The sequence below is a fragment of the Labrus bergylta genome, chromosome 11, assembly GCF_963930695.1.
Source record: "Labrus bergylta chromosome 11, fLabBer1.1, whole genome shotgun sequence".
Taxonomy (NCBI): Eukaryota; Metazoa; Chordata; class Actinopteri; order Labriformes; family Labridae; genus Labrus; species Labrus bergylta.
Window position 1 is genome coordinate 22,082,756 of NC_089205.1, and position 18,682 is coordinate 22,101,437.

At 41.1% G+C, this 18,682-nt stretch overlaps 1 protein-coding gene across 2 annotated transcripts; it reads right to left on the bottom strand.

Annotated features, from left to right (window-relative positions):
* Nucleotides 1–364: 364 nt before the first annotated feature.
* On the bottom strand, nt 365–18,493 carry c2cd3 (C2 domain containing 3 centriole elongation regulator). Of its 2 annotated transcripts, none has more exons than XM_029280620.2 (33): nt 18,265–18,493; nt 17,323–17,592; nt 17,076–17,233; nt 16,722–16,879; nt 16,468–16,604; nt 16,237–16,369; nt 16,000–16,152; nt 15,752–15,899; nt 15,522–15,622; nt 14,852–15,055; nt 14,640–14,755; nt 14,436–14,554; nt 13,902–14,033; nt 13,347–13,802; nt 12,954–13,105; nt 11,932–12,175; nt 11,368–11,551; nt 11,078–11,261; nt 10,221–10,393; nt 9,991–10,126; nt 9,240–9,514; nt 8,794–8,871; nt 8,099–8,707; nt 7,673–8,017; nt 7,457–7,595; nt 7,303–7,367; nt 7,009–7,214; nt 6,794–6,924; nt 6,534–6,683; nt 6,243–6,433; nt 4,863–5,634; nt 3,882–3,990; nt 365–619 (listed from the first exon to the last, which is right to left on the bottom strand). In XM_029280620.2, exons 1-33 carry the CDS (start codon nt 18,314–18,316, stop codon nt 485–487), a joined length of 6,615 nt encoding a protein of 2,204 aa, XP_029136453.2. In that variant the 5' UTR covers nt 18,317–18,493; the 3' UTR covers nt 365–484. The 2 variants fall into 2 exon arrangements, with proteins under 2 accessions (XP_029136453.2, XP_065816431.1); XM_065960359.1 differs by having other exon boundaries at nt 16,000–16,155.
* Nucleotides 18,494–18,682: the final 189 nt, after the last annotated feature.

Here is an 18,682-nt window from a genome sequence, read left to right on the forward strand (position 1 = left end):
CAACACAATAAAAAAAGATAAGCTTAAATTCTGTTGCCGTGAAGTTCAGAGTAGCCTAAAGTTAGCTGGCCAACAGTTAAGATGAAAGAGGTTGACGGCCGATATAACAGTAGCTATAATGACTCCACTGTTTTTAATAAGATAAAGATATTAAATGTTTTTATTACATTTGGTTGAATTGCACTTTAAGTTTTTACCAATGTCTTTTCATTTGAAAAGTAATCAGGAAGCAGTGTAGTGACGAGTTTCAGATTCCCAACGCACTCACATCTGGAAAATAATGCAAGCCTTGCCACATTTATCATGAACATCAGAACGCATTCATTATTTTTGTAAAGAGAATCTAAAAAGAGACATTTATAAAAACCGGTAACAGTTCCTGTTTATTTATAAAAAATACAAAATATTATATTAAGTTACATGATCTTTTAAGGCTTTTTCATTCTTCCATTGAGCTGTTCAAATACGATCAGACCACAGGATGTTAACTGTCGTCAAAGTGAGCAGCAAATATTTTAGCTATCCGTTCAGTCTCTTTCTTCATGGATGATGGCGACATGTCGGGTCGCTGTCGAGGACCTCGGAGATGTGTCATCCTGTGACCTGAAGAGCCTCGACCCTGTAAAGGTCACAACAGAAACACATCTTCAGTGAGTTTTGCATCAATCACACTTTGAACCTCAGAATTTAGTACTTAGAAGTAGAAAGGCACATGTGCAAGGTGTGACTAAAAGCAAACACACCAGTAAGTCAAAGGTTAGCTTGTTGTGTTTTTTAAGGTGTGTGGTAACATCACAAGTCAAGCAAGGCAAGGCTTCAGTTAATGTTTCTTAATAAGAAGACTATTAAGTAGGATTTACTGCATGCAACCGTTTATTAGCTCTTCTTTGAGCGTTCTGTTCCTCAAACACATCAAACCCCACCTTAAACTAAAAGTATGAATGTCATTTTCGCACACTCCTTTAAACGTAATCCATAATGCAATGTACAGTAGTTATGTATGTGTGTGTGTGTTTAAACAGCCATTAAGGTTTATTGTGACTGAAGGAACAGAGGAACAGAAGAAAATAAAATGTTGTTTTTTCAACAACTTACGAAGTTGCATTGTGATTTTGTTTGTTTATATTATCTAACTGCATATAGTAGTTTTAGGAGTAGTCATTTATTTCGGTCCACGTATACAGTTTTCTATTAGGAATATGCATATAAATAGTAGAATAAAAAAACATAATAACAAAGGCATTCGCTTTCAAGAAAAGACAAGAACTATTTCACCGCTTCAGCTTATTATACCTACCCTTATTACAGATCTAATTATCTATATATAGAGAATAATGTTCAAGTTTGATGTTGATTCTTTTTGGTATATTTGTATTACTTAAAGGTATAAATCGTTTTTTATCGCCCATTAATAAGTGAACGGTTAACGGATATGAAAAAGTACATGTTCACATCTGTGTTGCCTGTATAAAATTTTTCCCCGGGTCGTATTTTTCGTATTAAGCTCCAGGAAGTGATGTTATATGCGCGTTCTCGACGTCCTCCTCACTCCGCTCCGCTTACAGAGATCAACAGTACAAACTCATCACACACTCCCCGCTACAGCCAGAGGCCGTCTTCCACACACTTCTATCCGCCCTAGGAGCTCCCAAAGGCGGACAAACTCATCACACACTCCTGCTCTCAGCCAGTTCCTGCCGAGAGTGTCGTTTTTGTAGGATGGAGAATGAATACAGACACAAAGACTCCTACACAGACTTTCACACTTTTACCTCCTCTGTAAACATTATGCCGGTAAATATCTAGTGTTTCGCGGCCGATGATGATGCTCGTTTGTGTACGTACGAGCACGCGAGCGAGAGCAAGCAACAGGTAACTGGTGCAGTTCGCCTAACAGCCTGCGGTATCGCTACAAACACAGTATTTTTGAAAGTTACATATAGCCCCTTTAATATAATAGAATAAACCATCTTAGTTAAACTCCATGCCCTGAAATTCAAAAATAAAACCCCTCGTAACCCTAACCCTACCCCTACCCCTGTTTTTTATTATATAATCGTTTTTGTTGAATGTTTGAGCTCGGACTGTCGAGGACAAACATTCATCAGGACAAAGGGAAGTGTTTGGTTCGTGCAATAAAACTGCTACAGTAAACCTTTGGTTACATCATCACAGTGTCCCTAAACAGAGCGCACTATAGGTGACAGAGGGAATGTTAACATTTTCTGAAACTGTTCAAACAAGCAACAGCTATTGACTGTAGATACTGAGGAAATATAAAAGGACTGTAACAGAGAGCACATGAGAGCAGATAGATGACACCATTTCCATTGAAGTGTAAACAATGGATTGGAACAAAAGGACACCGGGTGGATACAAACTCCTGGAAGATTATGTGCAGAATGTAAATGACATATTTGCACGTCAGATTAAATAAAAGTGGGTGTAACTGGACCTGTTATTGTTGCACAAATGAGAGTTAAATTACACTGAACTTAAACACAATGTCTCTATTCTAGCCTGGCTTGTGTTCAATGTGCATCAAGCCAAATCTGAAATGATCTATTAATTACAACCTACTTTTACGTTTTAAATTCTATGTTGTATGACAGTGGTTCTCAAACTTTTTAGACTGCGTACCACCTCCGAAAATATTTGGCTCTCCAAGTACTGCCATTATGGTAGACGTTAAAATACACTGTAGGCCTATTTCAACACACATTTCATGCAAGAGGCAAATTAATTCATTATTTATTATTGACTGCTGGCAGCCACACTGTAGGACTACTAAGGGCTAGTGCTAGAACTTGAACACACAAAAGTGCAGAAGAATAAAAATGACAACTTTATACCAACAACCTGTTTGGAAATATTTAGTCTCCACTGTTTCCCACACAAACACGATACCTGGGCCCAAGTATATTTCCGACCTGTTCTCATTAAATTTTTCATTTATTCATAAAATTGCTGCGTGGCTGAGAGAACGAGATGTAGCGGGGGAGAGAGAGAGAGAGCGCGTGAGAGTGCAGGCGCACGCTCCACAGGCTCGGTGCAAACAGCGCCACTCTATTATAAGTCTCTGCGTTCAACTTAGCAAAACTGCCTTTTTAAAAAAAGATCCCTCTCGACTCCCACGGAGTGTTAAGACATGAAAAGAGAGCAGAATCACATCAGCTTCAGAGCTACAGAGAGAGAGAGAGAGAGAGGGAGGGAGGGGGAGCGATAAGGTCCGCTGTCCGTACATGCATCAAAACTGAAGCTTCTCCTGGCTCCGTTTTAAAAATTTTAATGTAGGGCTGCTTGCTGCCGATTGTGTGCTGAACTCCAATAAATAACAGAATATCTGTTAATGTAGGCCTACATTAACAGAATATCTGTAGGCCTACAGCTGCTGGCTGTTGATTCAGTACTGAACGGAATATCGAGTGGAACTTTTCAAAACACGAGGCGTACTCCTGCTGTTGTTTATGTCTGTGCGTGAGTATAAATTAAGCAAATTAAAGTTGTTTGTTGCAAAAACTAGATTAATTTAGAGGGGAAAACACATTTGATATAAATACAACCCAATAGATACAAGCTAGTATCTTTGCGTACCACCACAGGGAGCCCACGTACCACCGGTGGTACGCGTACCATAGTTTGAGAACCACTGTTGTATGATGTTTTATTAGTTAAAAAGATCTCTGAAACATGGGAACATGTAACACTACTAATAGGACGGTATGTAATTAAGGACTAATCTAAATCTACAGGGGGTTAAAGTTTATACCATGACATTCTGATGACAATGAGAATAGTTTGAGCATGAAGCTGCACAGAGAGTTGAAAGTAAAAGGAGGAGTAAGAGGTGGTGGATGTCAGAGGTGGTGACAAATACTCACTGTGTCACAGGACGCCTGAGAGAAAGAAGGAGCTAATCGTATGGCTCTCATAGATGCCTCCAGCTGGTGAGAGGGCAGGAAGAAATTGGGAACCTCCACAGGCACCGAGCTTGATGTAGATTGTTAAAAAAAAAAACTTAAAGATAAACAAGAAGAGGGTATAGTACAACAGGCAAAATCAAGTTGATACAAGAGATATAGCGGGAAAAACCATAAAGGCCTAATGATGATGATGTCATCAAATTAAAAGAACAAGCAGAGAGAGATGGTTTAGGATTTTAAATTTGTCTTGAAGAATCTATGCTTTAGTTTTGTGACATCCAGAGCTAAACTTTTTAAGAGCGATGTAGCAGAGGCTGCATGCCTGGACATCCCATGTATTCTTGTTTAACATCACACATACGTGTTTGAAATCATTTCTTAGCCGACGCTAAACCAGCAACCTTAATACATATTTTAATACTACAATATCATATGTTTATACATATTTTACATAATTAAAACAAGGTTAAATTATATACTATTATTTCAATCCCCTTATCAGTTTAATGGATTGCCTGTGACTATGTTTGCATTTGAAGTTTATTTTCAAGTCTTTCTGCTCCAGTCTTCAGAAAAGCGTGAGGCAGCGTAGTTTAGAAAAGCAACAAAGCCCATGAAGGGAAGAGTTGGGGTGGGAGCAAGAGTAAACAACACATGACGATGACTGCTGATTGTGTTCAGAGTGACACAAAAAGTCAACATTGACACATTATTTGAGCCCTAACCATGAGTTTTACCTTCACTTAATAAGTAGAGAGCTGGATGAAAAAGCCTTCTTGCAGAGCGCCCTAAAACAAACATCTCCCACGCTAACTGTAAGCTCCATGCTCACTAAAGGTTAACCTCTCATTAAACTGTTTCTTTTTATATTTCATGATCTGCTGAAGCAAAAAATCGTATGATGATGATGAGGAAACAACAACTTCTGATCAAGGATACAGTTTGGGTGGAGTGTCTTGATTGTCTTGGGTGCCTGAAGCATCATGGGTATCTGTGGTGTGCTGTGTTCTGGGTGGTGAACTCTTTTCATTCATGCTGTCGGGTTCTTCTCCTCTCTCATGTACAACTCGTGGTGTCCTTTCAACATGTCTGTCTACGTCTGAAACATCTTCTGCTGATCCGTTTAAACTTTCATCATCACGCTCTCTCACTTCTCCTCTGGCAAACTCGTGTTTCTCACCACTTTCGTTAGTTTGGAGATTAACCATCTGCCAATTCTCTCCGTCATCTTGGCTCAGATCAGGCTCCTCAGATGCCTCCAAGCTTTGAAGAGAAACCAGATCAGGGTCAGACATGATGCTGGTCCAAGGACTGGTTTTGTCTGTTAAAGAGGTCATTTCATTCAGAGGTCTCGGCTGCAAAACGATCACGTCGTAGTCTCCGTCATCGTCTTCTTCAGCTTCCTCATCCTCTCTGAGCTCGGTGCTGTCTTCATCTCTATCTGACCCTTCTTTGTTTTCGTCCTCAGACACAGAAGCTTGGTTGTTATGTCTGTCGTTTTCTTCCTCAGGCTCAGAGTCCCACTTGTCGTCAGGCATCTTTGGCAGAGGCGTCAACATACGAAACACATCTTCTTGGGAAGAGTTTGAAGCTCTGCGTGGACTGGAGAGACACTCAGTGATAGTTTGCAGGTTGTTGTCAGCAAAGGGGGAAGTTGTTGAGCTGCTCGGTAGATTTGAGGGAATCTTTGTTGGGTTGTGTCCTTGTAGACCTGGGTGAAAAGGACAACGGAGATTTAAGCAATACTCAGGCTTATTTCTGACTGAACAATCTTTGTCTGTCCTCTTTTTCTTCTAGCGATCAAGATCATCTCTCTCAGCACTTTGACACATGTCGTTCCCCACTATCTGACCCTTTTTGATTCACTACTCCATCTACTGACCTGTCTACAATAAAGTCATAACCGTCATAGAAGGAGCTTTAAAAAAATGTAGCAGTTAATGCATCTCATCGTTGATTTTCTGCAGTTGCTCTGATTGAATTCCTCAGCTTTGAAGTTATACAAATTATTTTTTAGATATTCTCTTTGTAATAACATTTTAATTATCTATAGCTTAATAAAAACAATAGTTGCAGATCTTTAGTATTGTGCTTGATATTAGTTGATATACATTTTCTAGGTATACATAGCATGGTCACTTTAAGAGTGACACCAAAGAGCAACGTTGTTCCTTCTTCAGAGGACTGCATCCACTGTGTGAGCTACACAGAAGACTGCGTCTGTAATGAATTGAAGGTGATGACCTCTATATACTAAGTTCATTTAAATCCAGTCATATTGAGCACATAGCTTGCTAATATGGGTCATCTTTATCTCACCACTAATGATATTGTTGACTTCTCCGACTAACTGGTTGGACCTGAGAAGAAGCTGACATGAGTCTGTCTCGGCGTCCCTCTCCTCCTCATGCTTGGTTTGAACATCCTGCTCAATCACAGGCGGGAATGTGGGAGTTGAAAGCTTGCGGCTGAAGTATCTCTGGATGTTGTCCAGCTCACTGAGTTTTTTCCTGCAGAGATGAAAGAGTTGATGTTAAAGTTCAGGTTTTAAGATAATGCTTAAAAATCAACAAAGCAATGAGGAGTGACTTTCTGTGTGAGGAATGATACCTGAGTGCTGAAAACAGGAAGGAGCTGGATGGGTTGATGTCTGCAGCAATGCTGCTACCAATAGAATTATTTGCCGTTTGCTCCTGCAGACTCTGATGGTAAAGACGAACTTTGTCCATGTGTTCAAAATGGCGATCACTCTCACTGGATCTGAGTATTTGTAGGGATAAAACATTAAGTAAACAGCAGGCAGTGGACGCTTTTTGGGGCATGTGTTAATAGGTTTTAAACACTTAGTTTACAAAACATGTCTGAGATACCTTTCAGAGAACAGCCGGTCTGTGTGGTCAGGTGAGGAAATCTTCTGCTCGGAGTATCGACTGATGTGAGCAGGAAAGCTGGTGTAAGTTGCTGTGGTATGATAGCTGAGAGGAAGCGCCTGGAATAAAGCCTGTCAATCAAACACATTTGTCAATATCACCCTTTAAAAAAATAAAATAAAATAAAAGCACACTATAAAAATATTTTCTCTCACTGATGAGTTTGTGGCAGCTTCCTCATTCACAGTTTTTCTCTGTCCTCGGAGGTCTTGGAGTCCTCTCAGTGGAGTGATGGACACCTTGAGCTGGCCGTGACACTGACCACTGAAGTCTGTGATGTTGTACCAACCGCACACTGACTGGAACCCACAGAGTAAGGGGGACAGGTCTACAGAGGCAAATCCAAGCACCCTCTCCATTTCTATGGAAGTAAGTCAACCCAAGAGTGAAGAAATAAATCAAAAAATGTCAATCTGCAACACATCTAAAAGTGAAAGTGCTTTCTGTACCTCCTTTATGCCAGACTTTGAACACAAGAGATTGCTGTGGATCAACCAGTAGCTGTTTTGAAAGCCTGTAAATTGAAAAAAAACCTATCAGCCTTATTTTGATGTGTTTCAGTGACAGATTTACAGGTAGAGTAATATTTCTTGTATAGGTGACCTGCACTCATGTTGATGGTCCCAAACAGGGCAGTCTGAGTTGTCTATGACAGCCGTGGACGCAGGTTCATCAGAGTCTGCAGTGAGGTACGAAACACAGCAGCACAGCGTCCCTCCATTGCGCTCTGTAAGAGGACAGCCTTCAAGGGAAACACGAGATTGTTTATTTAATACATAAAAAGAAAAAAGGTGGAGAGAAAAAGAGATCAATCTTCACCTTTCAGATTCAGGTGCATCGCACTGTCCACTGTCACAGTCACAGGGAAAGATTCATCCAGGCTCGTTTCTGTGTGCTGAACTGATGGAAAGTCTGGAGTTGCTCTGGTGGATTTGTTCTTGTGTCTACTCTGTGTTCGGGACTTTTCGGGCGAAGCAGGCGAAGGGGTTCGATTTGCTGCTTCTGTCTCTTCCGGTAAGAGCTCTGCCTGGCTGTCTGAGTCCACCTGGGCGTCAACCCCAGCAGGAACCTCCATAGGGACCAAACCAACTGTGAGGGTAATGTGCACCCTGAGTGCAGCCCCTTGTAGATCAGCTGCTGAGCGCCTGAACAGCGGATACACTCCTGTAATATCACAAAACTGTGAATACACACAGAAATATAGCTAGAGTTTTATTAAATAAAAAAATATCTATAACTTCTTACCACTGAGAGTGAGCTTCTGCTTAGGCGTCTTCGCAAGAGAAGACAGATCGACAAAAGCTGAACCAACCAGTCGGTCTGTATCTCGGGGCCTTTGGGTTTTGTCTTTTTTAAAGGCCACCCACACCTGTACCTCCAGCCTCTCCTCTCGAAGATACCACACCAAGGGCTGAGTGCTCATCAGCTCCACACTTCTACTTCCCTGGAAAGTCACAGTGGCTTGGCCTTCCTCCTCAACAGAGGGGTGTTTCATCTGTGAGCAGAAAGCTTCCTGGTCGTAGAACTTGTACCTGAAGTAGCAGTAAGTGGATCGCTGCAGCTCACTGTGGCCCGGCAGGAGTAAACAATGGACAGGTATCCACACTCTAGGCATCGAAAAAGTCAAAGAGATTTTTCTTGTGCTGTTCTCCCAGTCTTCTTCTTCTTCTTCTTCATCTTGCATTTCATTCTGGGTTCTTTCCCAGCCCACGCCTTGAGCAGCTTTAATGACTCTTTCCCTGTCCGAGTGGTGGGCGAAGTTAACTGAGATCTCAAGGCCCCCAACCAAGATGTGCTGGTGCTGAGAGGAACTTGTATCTTGTGGTATATAAAGTCCAAACCAGCCTGATATACCTGATATAAAAAACAAAGAAAGCATAATGACTATTTGTCCTTAAGGATACCTAGTTGACCAAGCAGTCTGTCAGAGTGCAGCCTACCTGTTCTTTTATTTATGAGATCGGCCAGCGGTATTTTCATTGTTCCCAACATCACATCCTTTCGCTTTTGGTCAAGCACTGCGGCAACAAATGGAAAACAACAAATTAACCCCTTAGATACTGAAAATAGGGACTACAATTTGAATTGAACAGATACAGAAACACTATTTCAATACCATACAATACAAATCTGTTGTACATAATTTTTTTTAGCCTATACTTGGAGGATCTCTGTTTACATTAACAAAGAAATAACAGATGTAATTTTGGTTTCACTGCATCATGTACATAAATCTTTCTTCAAGGAAATGTAAATACAAGTAGGGTAACAGTGTTGAAGACATTATTGCAAGCACAAGAAGTGTGCCTGGTAATATTCATAACAAGTGATGTGTAATCTGTTACCTAGCTTAACATGTTGTGGTAAAAAAAGAAAATAAGCCTACTTAATCCTTTGCGACTGTCTTTGTTCCAGACAGTGAAGACAGCAGAGGCCTCCTCCAGCTGCTCAGCCAGGCTGCGGGTTTCTCCGCTGCTCCTTTGAACCAGCAGGTCACAGGACAACTCCACGTGGTGGTCAAACTCCGGGCAAAAGGTCCTCGCAGCTACACGGGTGCACCTCCTGTCACTCTCAGGCAGGAAGGAGAGTTGGACTGTGACGTACGAGTTCACTCCCACACCGGCAAAGTAGCTGAATCTGTCATCCTGTTCTGACAAAACCCTGAAATGCAGAAGCAATATTCCAATCTGAGGACACTGCAGCAGCAACCACAAATACGTACAAGGAAGAAATATAGCAAATTTTGTTTAACTTTAACTGATGTTTTATCATATAAAAAGATCAAGAACATAACAATTTGTCAGCCCACAACAGTTAACACAAGTACACAAGTTAAACCAGTTTTCTTGGCAATAGCAGTGAGATATTTGATAACAAAGGATCAATGGGTGTCCTGTGCGCAGCCGTGCTACTCATCCAGGGTGCAGCTAGAGCAGGAACAGACAGCTTTGAAGATCAGAGTAATCCAGTGCACACCAGGACTGTTCAGTTTGACTTGTATAAAGCATTGGAGCGAACAACACATTTGTTTCCCTCCTACTTAAAATATGCACCCATTCCACCTTGAACACCTGATTTTGCAAACTATCACATGGACAATATCAAAGCACAGAAGTAGGACGCCAGTGGGGATTTACCGTGCTGCTGCCTGCAGACCTGACGCTCTGTGCACTTGGACCGCGAGTGTCACAACACGAGCAGAAGCCCCTCTAACTGTCTGCCCTTCAGTTCTCATTGGTCGGTGCTTGTACCTAACACACACATCCAGCAGGCCTTAAAAAAAAAAAAAGCAGAGAAGTCTGAACATTTAAGAAACTAAATGTTTCAATACAGTATTTTAATACCATAAATCTGCGTGTCTGTGTACCTGAGGGCAGAGGCTGACGCCCGGTGGGACTGTCTGTCCTGGGAATCAGGGGCAGGGAGAACATTTGAGCCTCATCAGGATGCTGTCTCTGCATGGTGATCATGGCGCACAGCTTTGACAACGGGAGTAATCCTTTGGCGACAAGCTGGTCTCGAACATTTGGATAATAATATCTACAAAGACATAAAAAACTGTGTAAGAAACAAATTTATGTCCTATGCTATGAACAGCAATCATTATAATACCTATCTTAGACACTTAAAGGGGACATATTGTGAAAAATCAACTTTTTTGAACATATATTTGGGTAACCTGAGTGACTACTGACCCACAAAATGTGAAGTAAACCCACCCAGTCCTTTGTTTGTGATCTGTATAAGTCTTACAACACAGAGAAAAATGCTCTGTTTCAAATGTGCTCTCCTTGTGATGTCACATGGTAAAAAAAAAAAAAAAAGACCCTCCCCTCCCCTCCCCTGATATCTCTACCCATGGAATCCACCCCCAGCCTAGAAGGTGGCAGGCCCGCCATTTTTATTCTTGCTAGCGAAGGAGTGATGTCTACGGGGAAAACTCAGGGGGGGGCTCATTGCATTTAAAGAGACACACACATCAAAAAGGAGAGCTCTGAGAGTTTATACAGGGTCACAAACCTCCTCTGGTGCTTGATTCATGTTATATTTTGACCAAAGCACAGCACAGATGTTTCATTTAGACCACATGGGGAATGTTCTAAAAGGTGGACAAGGTGGTATAATAAGTCCTATTTAAAGGTTGCATTAAGCAGATGTTGCTAGATTTACAAGATAGAAACAAGACATGGACACGACAGTAAAAAGACAGTAAAAAACACAAACCTGCACCACACTTCAAACTGGACCCCCCCTCCACTGCTTAGGCCTTGACTTGAAAGAGAGCTGAGCAGCAGCCTCTGAGCAGGAACTCCTTCAGGAGCCAGAAGCACATGAGTCTCAGTGTGGCCGAACACCGGGTCAGGGACACAGAGAGTCGTGGTGGTACGAAAGACCTTCAGGTTCAGGCCTGTCGGAGAAGAGATAACAGTACTCAGGTCAGTGTGATGCAGAAGGAGGAAAAGCCTGGTTGGGAAATCTTCATTTGAAGGTTTTATACACACAAATAGCCTTACTGCTCTCTATTAAGTTTTCATCCACTTTTGCAGCTGGGTCTCCCTCCTGACAGGGGAAACTGTACTGGATGTAGCAGTCTGCCTCACCCCACACTGTTGACTGCAGAGGTGTCAGCCCATTCACCTTCTCCACTCGAATAACAAACAGATGTTCTCTCATAGTGTTCGGGCGTGATTCAATGACCTGAGGAAAAACACAATGGTGAAACGAGATGAGAGAGTCGACATGTTGTCCGCACAGCGTTGAGTCTAAACATTTCTTATACATTTTTCCAAAGTATATCTTATAGAAAATAGAACTCTGTTATTAAATATGACCTTTTTGAACCATTCCTCATGGTAAAAAAAACAGGTTACTGTGTTTAGTAACTCATTAACTCATTTAAAAGTTCAGCTTTGAACTGATTTGCACATCAGCATTTTATTCCTCATTCAACTCTAAAGAACCTTTCCTATAAGCAGGCGTTGAGTGATGAGACATGCTGTCAAACCTTCACTTATCTGGTTGACAACAAAGATAATGAAAGATGCTTCAAGCGTTGTGTGGCTCACATTAACACTGACCTTTGTTTGAGAATGTGGTTGGTGATCGAGCAGATGAACTGGTCTCACAAGATGAGGTAAAGAGTTGTAGGTTTCATCCCTTGTGCGCTGAAAGACAACTATCTGCTCTGATTGGCCCAGAGCCAGAACAACCCTGAGATGTCCTTTACAACCGCCTGAGAACACGTCAACCACGGGCATGTAGCAGTCCACCCCTAAAACAGGGTACTGCGCCTGGAGAAGAAGGTGGGCGATCTTTGGATCCCTGGGGAGTAAAAAAGAAAAAAAAAAAAGAGAGTACATACAGTCTAATTATAAAATTTAAAAAAAGACCTGTGCCACCATTGTGTTGCTTTGTGGTATGATAAAGGAATGTTGTTTGTACGCTCCATTGATTCATTTTCTGCATGCTTGGGCTTTATTGCATTTCTTTTATAAATTATTGTATTTATGTGTTTTTACATATTTTATCCAGCAGATTTAGTTCACTTGTAAAATACACCTTTGTGTTAGATAAACACAATTGCAATTACCATCGCCACCTGCTATTTGAATTAGGTGTGCAATAGCACCTCCCAGAGGGCAGGCTATAAAACAACAGTCTGTTTAGCTTTTTAGCCCACAAACAAAAATATCACAATTCCTGGAGCCGTGAAGGAGAATCTTTAATCTCAATCGAGAAGGCATTTGGTTTTGAAACTGTCAAGAAATTGGGGGAAATGTTGGTAAAAATGTCCACTTAAGGTGTAAAGTTGTGATTTTCTAAAAGCTTGTTTTGACTGCAAAAAGTAACTATAAAAAGTAATTCATCTTACAAAAAGAGAAGCAAAAAATAATTAAAAAATATGAAAATGAAAAATATTCATATTTGAGTGAATTTTCTCTATATTTGCATGAGTGCTTACATAAATTATGAATCAATTGTCAAGAAAGTTTCAGGTAAATTTTGTCAAACAAATACAGACTGCCCATTCCAGCTTTCTACCTCTTGAAATCTCTAGTTATCGTTTACATGATTTGTCCTATGCCTTTACTCGACTTGCCTGAACGACATGTAGAACTGGTGGAGAGGTAATTTAACGAGGCCCAGGAGTCGATCTTCCGCTGAGCTTCCTGTCTTCTGCCACACCTCAACCACCATCACGTTGTTCCTCATACGTTCCAGCAGTTTGGATGTTAAGGCCACAGGAGTCACCTGAGGAAGAGGTTGGAGAAAAGTCATAAAGAAGTGTGCGTTTAAAAGACGTCCCTACTGTAACCCGATTGAAAACTTCTTAAATATACTTCTTATATAAATACAACCCAATAGATACAAGCTAGATAAGAGTACAACGGTTTGTTTTTTATATTGTGGAGATTTCTTTGTGTACCACCGGTGGTACGCGTACCATAGTTTGAGAACCACTGGCTTATAGGACTTGATATCCTGGACTGACCTGAACAAAGTTGAATGATGGATTTCTCTGACCCCAACTGATCCCAGATCGTGCAGTTTCATCGCTCCAAAACAGTTTACAGTTCAAGTACACATTGGGAGCCTGCATGGGCCCACAGTTGAAGTCTTTGCCATCTGGCACCATGAGTAAGGTGTGCAGAAGGACCTCAGGATCCTCCTCCACCTGCCGACAGGATTTATGAGGAGATGTGTGCAGGACATGATGGGGAGTGGGTTCTTTGAAGGGTTTTTGAGGACTCCAAACTTTAAGCCTTGAATCTCCAAAAGAGCCATCTTGTAAATCCTCCCTGCTTGTGTCAACCTGCTGAGGCCTGGAGCTGCTCTCTCTGTGTGGACTGAGTGCAGTTTGTGAAGGAGATGTGTCGCCCCAAGCCAACTTGCTTCTTTTTTTTTCAGAGGAGAACTCTTTGTTGTCTGTTGCAAGTTCTAGTGACACCTGGGGGGAAAAAAAACTTGCTTAAGAAAGTCTGGCTTGCAAACATCAATTCATGGGTAAAAAAAAACAAACAAACAAACAAAAAAAGCAGTATGTCACCTTTAGAGGTCCAACTTGCCGCATTTCACAGTTTCCTTCCACATTCAGCACAGGTAAGATGACAGACTGACTCAGCTGCTTACTCTGCAGCAGACAGTGCAGAGGGTGAACTGCCTTACCAATGAGAACAGGCTGTAACAAGAGAGACCATACAGCATTATAGTGCATCATAGTTATGACTGATAAACTTCTTTATTTTTTACTTCCACTCTTGTATTGAAGCTGTTTTTTCTTTCAGTGCAGAATGAGATACCGTGTTTGACAGAGTAAATGTATCATTTCAATAGAACACATCATTAATATCTGTAACCATACCAACCATGTTAAAGGTGAAATAATATGTTTGGTTGTGTTCTGCCAAAAGATGAGCCTTTTTATTTATTATCACACAACAGCTAACCTCAATTAATTCAGACAGGGACCAATGTAGGAAACAGAAACATACAGGGTTGATACTCAAGAGACACTCAACAAATATGACCAATTTTAACCAATCAAAAGAGTTTACATTTTTGCCCAAAGCTTCTTACTTACTTTCTTTTGGTCGCTGTTGCGTGAGTGAATCTTAAAAATCAGATCAGTTTCCCACCATTGTTTAACAGTTGCTGTGCTGAGGAAGACAGGAAACACGGTGTGCTGGTGGAACCTGACCACTAAATAAGGAAAAGAAGTAAAATATATGTAAGATACCATTAGATTGTTCTCACGTATAAATGAAAGGATTCTTACAGATCTTACCTCCTCCATTGACTTTACTGGCAACAGCTCTTGTAACTTCTCCTTCTCTGCCTTTAGTGCGATCATGTCGACTACAAGTCGAAGCCTTTGGGAACAGGTACTCAATGAAATATGTGCTAGTGAAAGAGAAAAGACATATGAAAGACTTGTGATATTCATAATGACAATTTTTTTTAAAGAGAAGTTGAAAACATTTCAAATACTTTGCTTACCACTTCTTCATTTTTAATGGTCGAGGGGGTTTTCCTTTACTTGAGGTTTTCCCAGGTGTGGTGTTAGAACTCCCTGAAGGTACGGTCAGAGAGTCAATGGTGACTCTCGCCAGCCGCATCGAACTCAGTAAAGACATGTGCTCTGAACTCAGGCCAGGTGGAAAATCAGCAGCATCTGCAGACCGCTTAGGCTCTGAATTTGGACTGCACAATCAAAATATGGTAAATAATGGTCTCGAATGTACAAACAGTGGTATAACAGGAGGTTGAATTTAGACTATTCTCATTGCATTCGTGTCAATTATATGCATTTCTGGATCCTTTGATTTTTAAATGCATTGTGCATAACAGATTTATCAAATCAATGTTTATTTTCGGGCTTTATATGCCTTTAGTTTAGAGACAGGACAGTGGATAAAGTCAGAAATCAGGGAGAGAGAGAGAGTGGGGAATGACATGCGGGAAAGAAGCCACAGGTCAGACTCAAACCTGAGTCCGCTGGCTTGGAGGACTCATGGCATCCGTACGCACGAACCATGGTGCGCACGCAGGAACCACATAAATAACATTAGAAAGTAAAAGGATTTAAAAAAATAAAAAAAATAAGGTGACCTCCTGACCTTCTAAGAAAAGATGCAGCATGGACTAACAAGCATTTAAAGGCCCTTACCGTCCACTAGTCTTAGGTCCAGACTGTGTCGGATGTTTTTGGCTGGAGGACTCTGTTTGTCGTTCCCCAGCCTCAGGGTCACTTTGGGTCATGTCTATAATCTGAAAGAAAATGAGAAAAAAATTAAAATTAAAAATTCTCTGCAAGAAAATGCAAGTAAACTTAAAGTAATATTTCACTTAAAAATACACATTTTTGGTGTTGCAGGAGTTTTAGCTCTTAATACTTACAGGGGTTTTATAAAACAAATTTTCCAGTAAGCTCTGGTCATATTGAGGGTCATTGAGCTCACTGTCCCCACACACACTGCTATGGCCAGACAGAGATTCTAGGGAGCAGCGCTCTCCATCCCAGGGAGGCAGAGGAGAAGTGTTCAGGCTAAAAAGGAATTAAAAAAAAAAAAAAAGAAGACTAACAGTCATGGTGACAGAAAAGGCTTGTATTGGTTGACTCATGAAGTTAATGCACACATACGTACCTGCCAAGTAGCAGATCAACAGCTCTGTTATCCATGTCTGCAGGACAATCTAAGCCATCGTCTTTGACTACAGCAACATCGTCACAGTGCTTGAGAGCTGAATCAGCATGAAGAATATTTTGAAGAAACGTTCCAGAGGGAGAAGGGGAGGGTCTGCTGACAGAGAAACAAAATGTTATAGACTATGCATTAAAGGTGGTAGAAAGCATTGTTATTACAAAATGTATAAACACTCACTTGGACAGTGGCAGGATGTTATCCTTTGGGAGAGGCAGAGGTGTGTCTTTCAGAGCTGGGGCAGAATCTGTGTCACATTTTAAAGCTGATACGACCATGGCATTTCTCAGCTTGTTTCCACGCTCGAGAATAACTGTGTTTGAAGAAAATGTGGGAGAGGCTGTCAAGCAAATGCAAAATGTTTCCTTTTTTAGTTGTATATAAAGGATGTTAAGTCGTTCTGAAACCAACCTGAGAGGATATCATTGGTAGGATTCACAGCTGTTTGATAGTTCTGAGATCTGTTTGTTCCCGACAACGGATTCTTCAGGGACTCTTCTTTGCCGTTGTCCTTTTGCTCATTTTGGAAATATAAGTGGTCTTTCCCTCTGAAAACATTACAGCAAAATATACAATAAGTACGTTCTGATCCAGGATTAACTTACCACCTGTCAGCTTTTACAGCTAAGAAGACTATTATATTAGGAACAGGAACAACTTCAAACCTGGGTGTGTTTCCACCGCTGCCGCCAGCTGAGAGTGATCTGGGCTGCAAAGGCACAGTCAGTGTGGGGACTTGCAGTACTTCAGTGCTGATATCTGTGGCGGGACATGAGCTGCTGCTGTCATAGGCTTCCACTAGGGGCTCCAAGTTGAGTGATACCTGAAGAGATAAAAGAACCAGACGTGGATATGAATAACAACTGGTGATGGAAATTATTTGAGCTGAGTCTCTGCATAGCTCTTAATTATGAGGTAGTCATTAAGTCATTGTACAACACAAAATTTTAGTGTTAACCAAACATAAAATACACTTTCCCACAAGCGCAGCTGGAAGGTAAATATCAATTTCCACTCACCTGTAACTCTCCGAGCTTCTCAGATGTGGGAGAAATGATGGTGTAAAATCCACTTATGGAGTGTGAAAGAGAGAGACGAGAGATGCCGGCCACCTGAGATCTTGCAATCGGCAAATGATCCGGTTTCGTCAGAACTTCCAGAACCATAGAGCCCATATCTGTTCATCAATGACAGGGTATTGTTCGTTTTTTAAAAATGTGTTTTAAGAAACATTAAAATTAGATATTTGAAAGTGTCCTAAGTTACCTGTAAGATATGAGGTGAACTGCTTTGGCCCACAGCGAATGGGGAAGCGAGCTGTGGTCTTGATGATCTTCTGTGACAGCTGTGATCCATCTCTTGGTAAGAAATGAGTCCCGTTGGATGACTCTCCCCACCAGCGCAGCCTGATGAATGTCGCAGACGGAGGTTTGTGAACCGTCCATAACACACGACTTATGGTCACTCGCAGGAAGCATCTCAGCTGTCCCTCGACCAGAGGAGGGAGGCTGGTGGACGGGGTCACATCGCTGGGGACTGTAAGGAGTTTATGTTTATATCAGCGGACTCAAAACATGCACAGTACATAACTTATAGAAGAGAATGAACGACATATGATGCAAACATCAAGTTTAGCATTTGTTGCAGGTTCTGCCTGGTTGTTGGCAGACATTGTATGTTCAGTTGTTTACTTTCTGGAGTTACATATGTTGATATGATCTATTCTCTACAGATCTTATTAATTTAAGCATATTGAAATGTAAGTTCAAAAATCTTTCTTAAAAACATCTCAAGATGTAATCAAGTAATTCTATTACTGTGATGTCTTAATATATATTCAAATATTATTGTAAATATGCATTCCCATTAAAACAAGATAACAGTATTCTGAAAAGGGTAATTACCATAAAGTTATTTAATAGTTGTTAACTTTTACTTTCAGTATTTTAAGGCTTCTGTTTCCCATCAAACTAAAGGTACACTAAATATTTAACTTTTATTTAACGAACAAATGCAAACAAAGATTGAGAACACGCACATCACAAAAACATCACAAACAGAGAGAAAGATACAACACATCGTTTCTATACTTTATTATCTTTTAAGCTGACATACGAGGCCAATGAGAGACTGACAGCTGACGGTAACAGCTACTTAACTACAGTCCTGTGTGATGCTAGCAGCTAGCCAAAGCTAACAACACTTTACCTTTCTTTTTGCTGCCTCCAGCTTTGACGGACTTCTGTTTTCTGCTCTTCATCCCGCAGCTCAGTAAATATAGGTGAAGAATGATAGCCTGGCTAAAGCATGGGCCGAATCGTTAGCAGGCATAGTTTTATAACCAGTTTGCAACAAACTAATAATCCGTTTAACACAGCAGCAGGAGCTACGCAGACACAAACACGACGAATACAAACGGCAGCGCGCTAAACAGTTTCCGAGCAACGAAGTGCAAACGCCCCGCCCCCTCCGCCGCTGCTCGCGACTGAAGCACTCTGGGAATTTGAGTTTGTTTGTTGAGGTGGGTTTCAATAGTTTCAAATCATTTGATCAGTCATTAAATCTACAACAGAACACAATGTCTTGAAATACATTATCATATGAATTTAATTGCCTATCAAATTTA

Coding starts and splice junctions, on each gene's coding strand:
- c2cd3 (XM_065960359.1), bottom strand. CDS start 18,316: ATGAAGAGCAGAAAACAGAAGTCCGTCAAAGCTGGAGGCAGCAAAAAG. Junction 16,156..16,236: donor AACATCCTGCCACTGTCCAA/GTGAGTGTTTAT, acceptor TTTCTCTGTCAG/CAGACCCTCCCCTTCTCCCT. Junction 7,596..7,672: donor GATGCACCTGAATCTGAAAG/GTGAAGATTGAT, acceptor TTTCCCTTGAAG/GCTGTCCTCTTACAGAGCGC.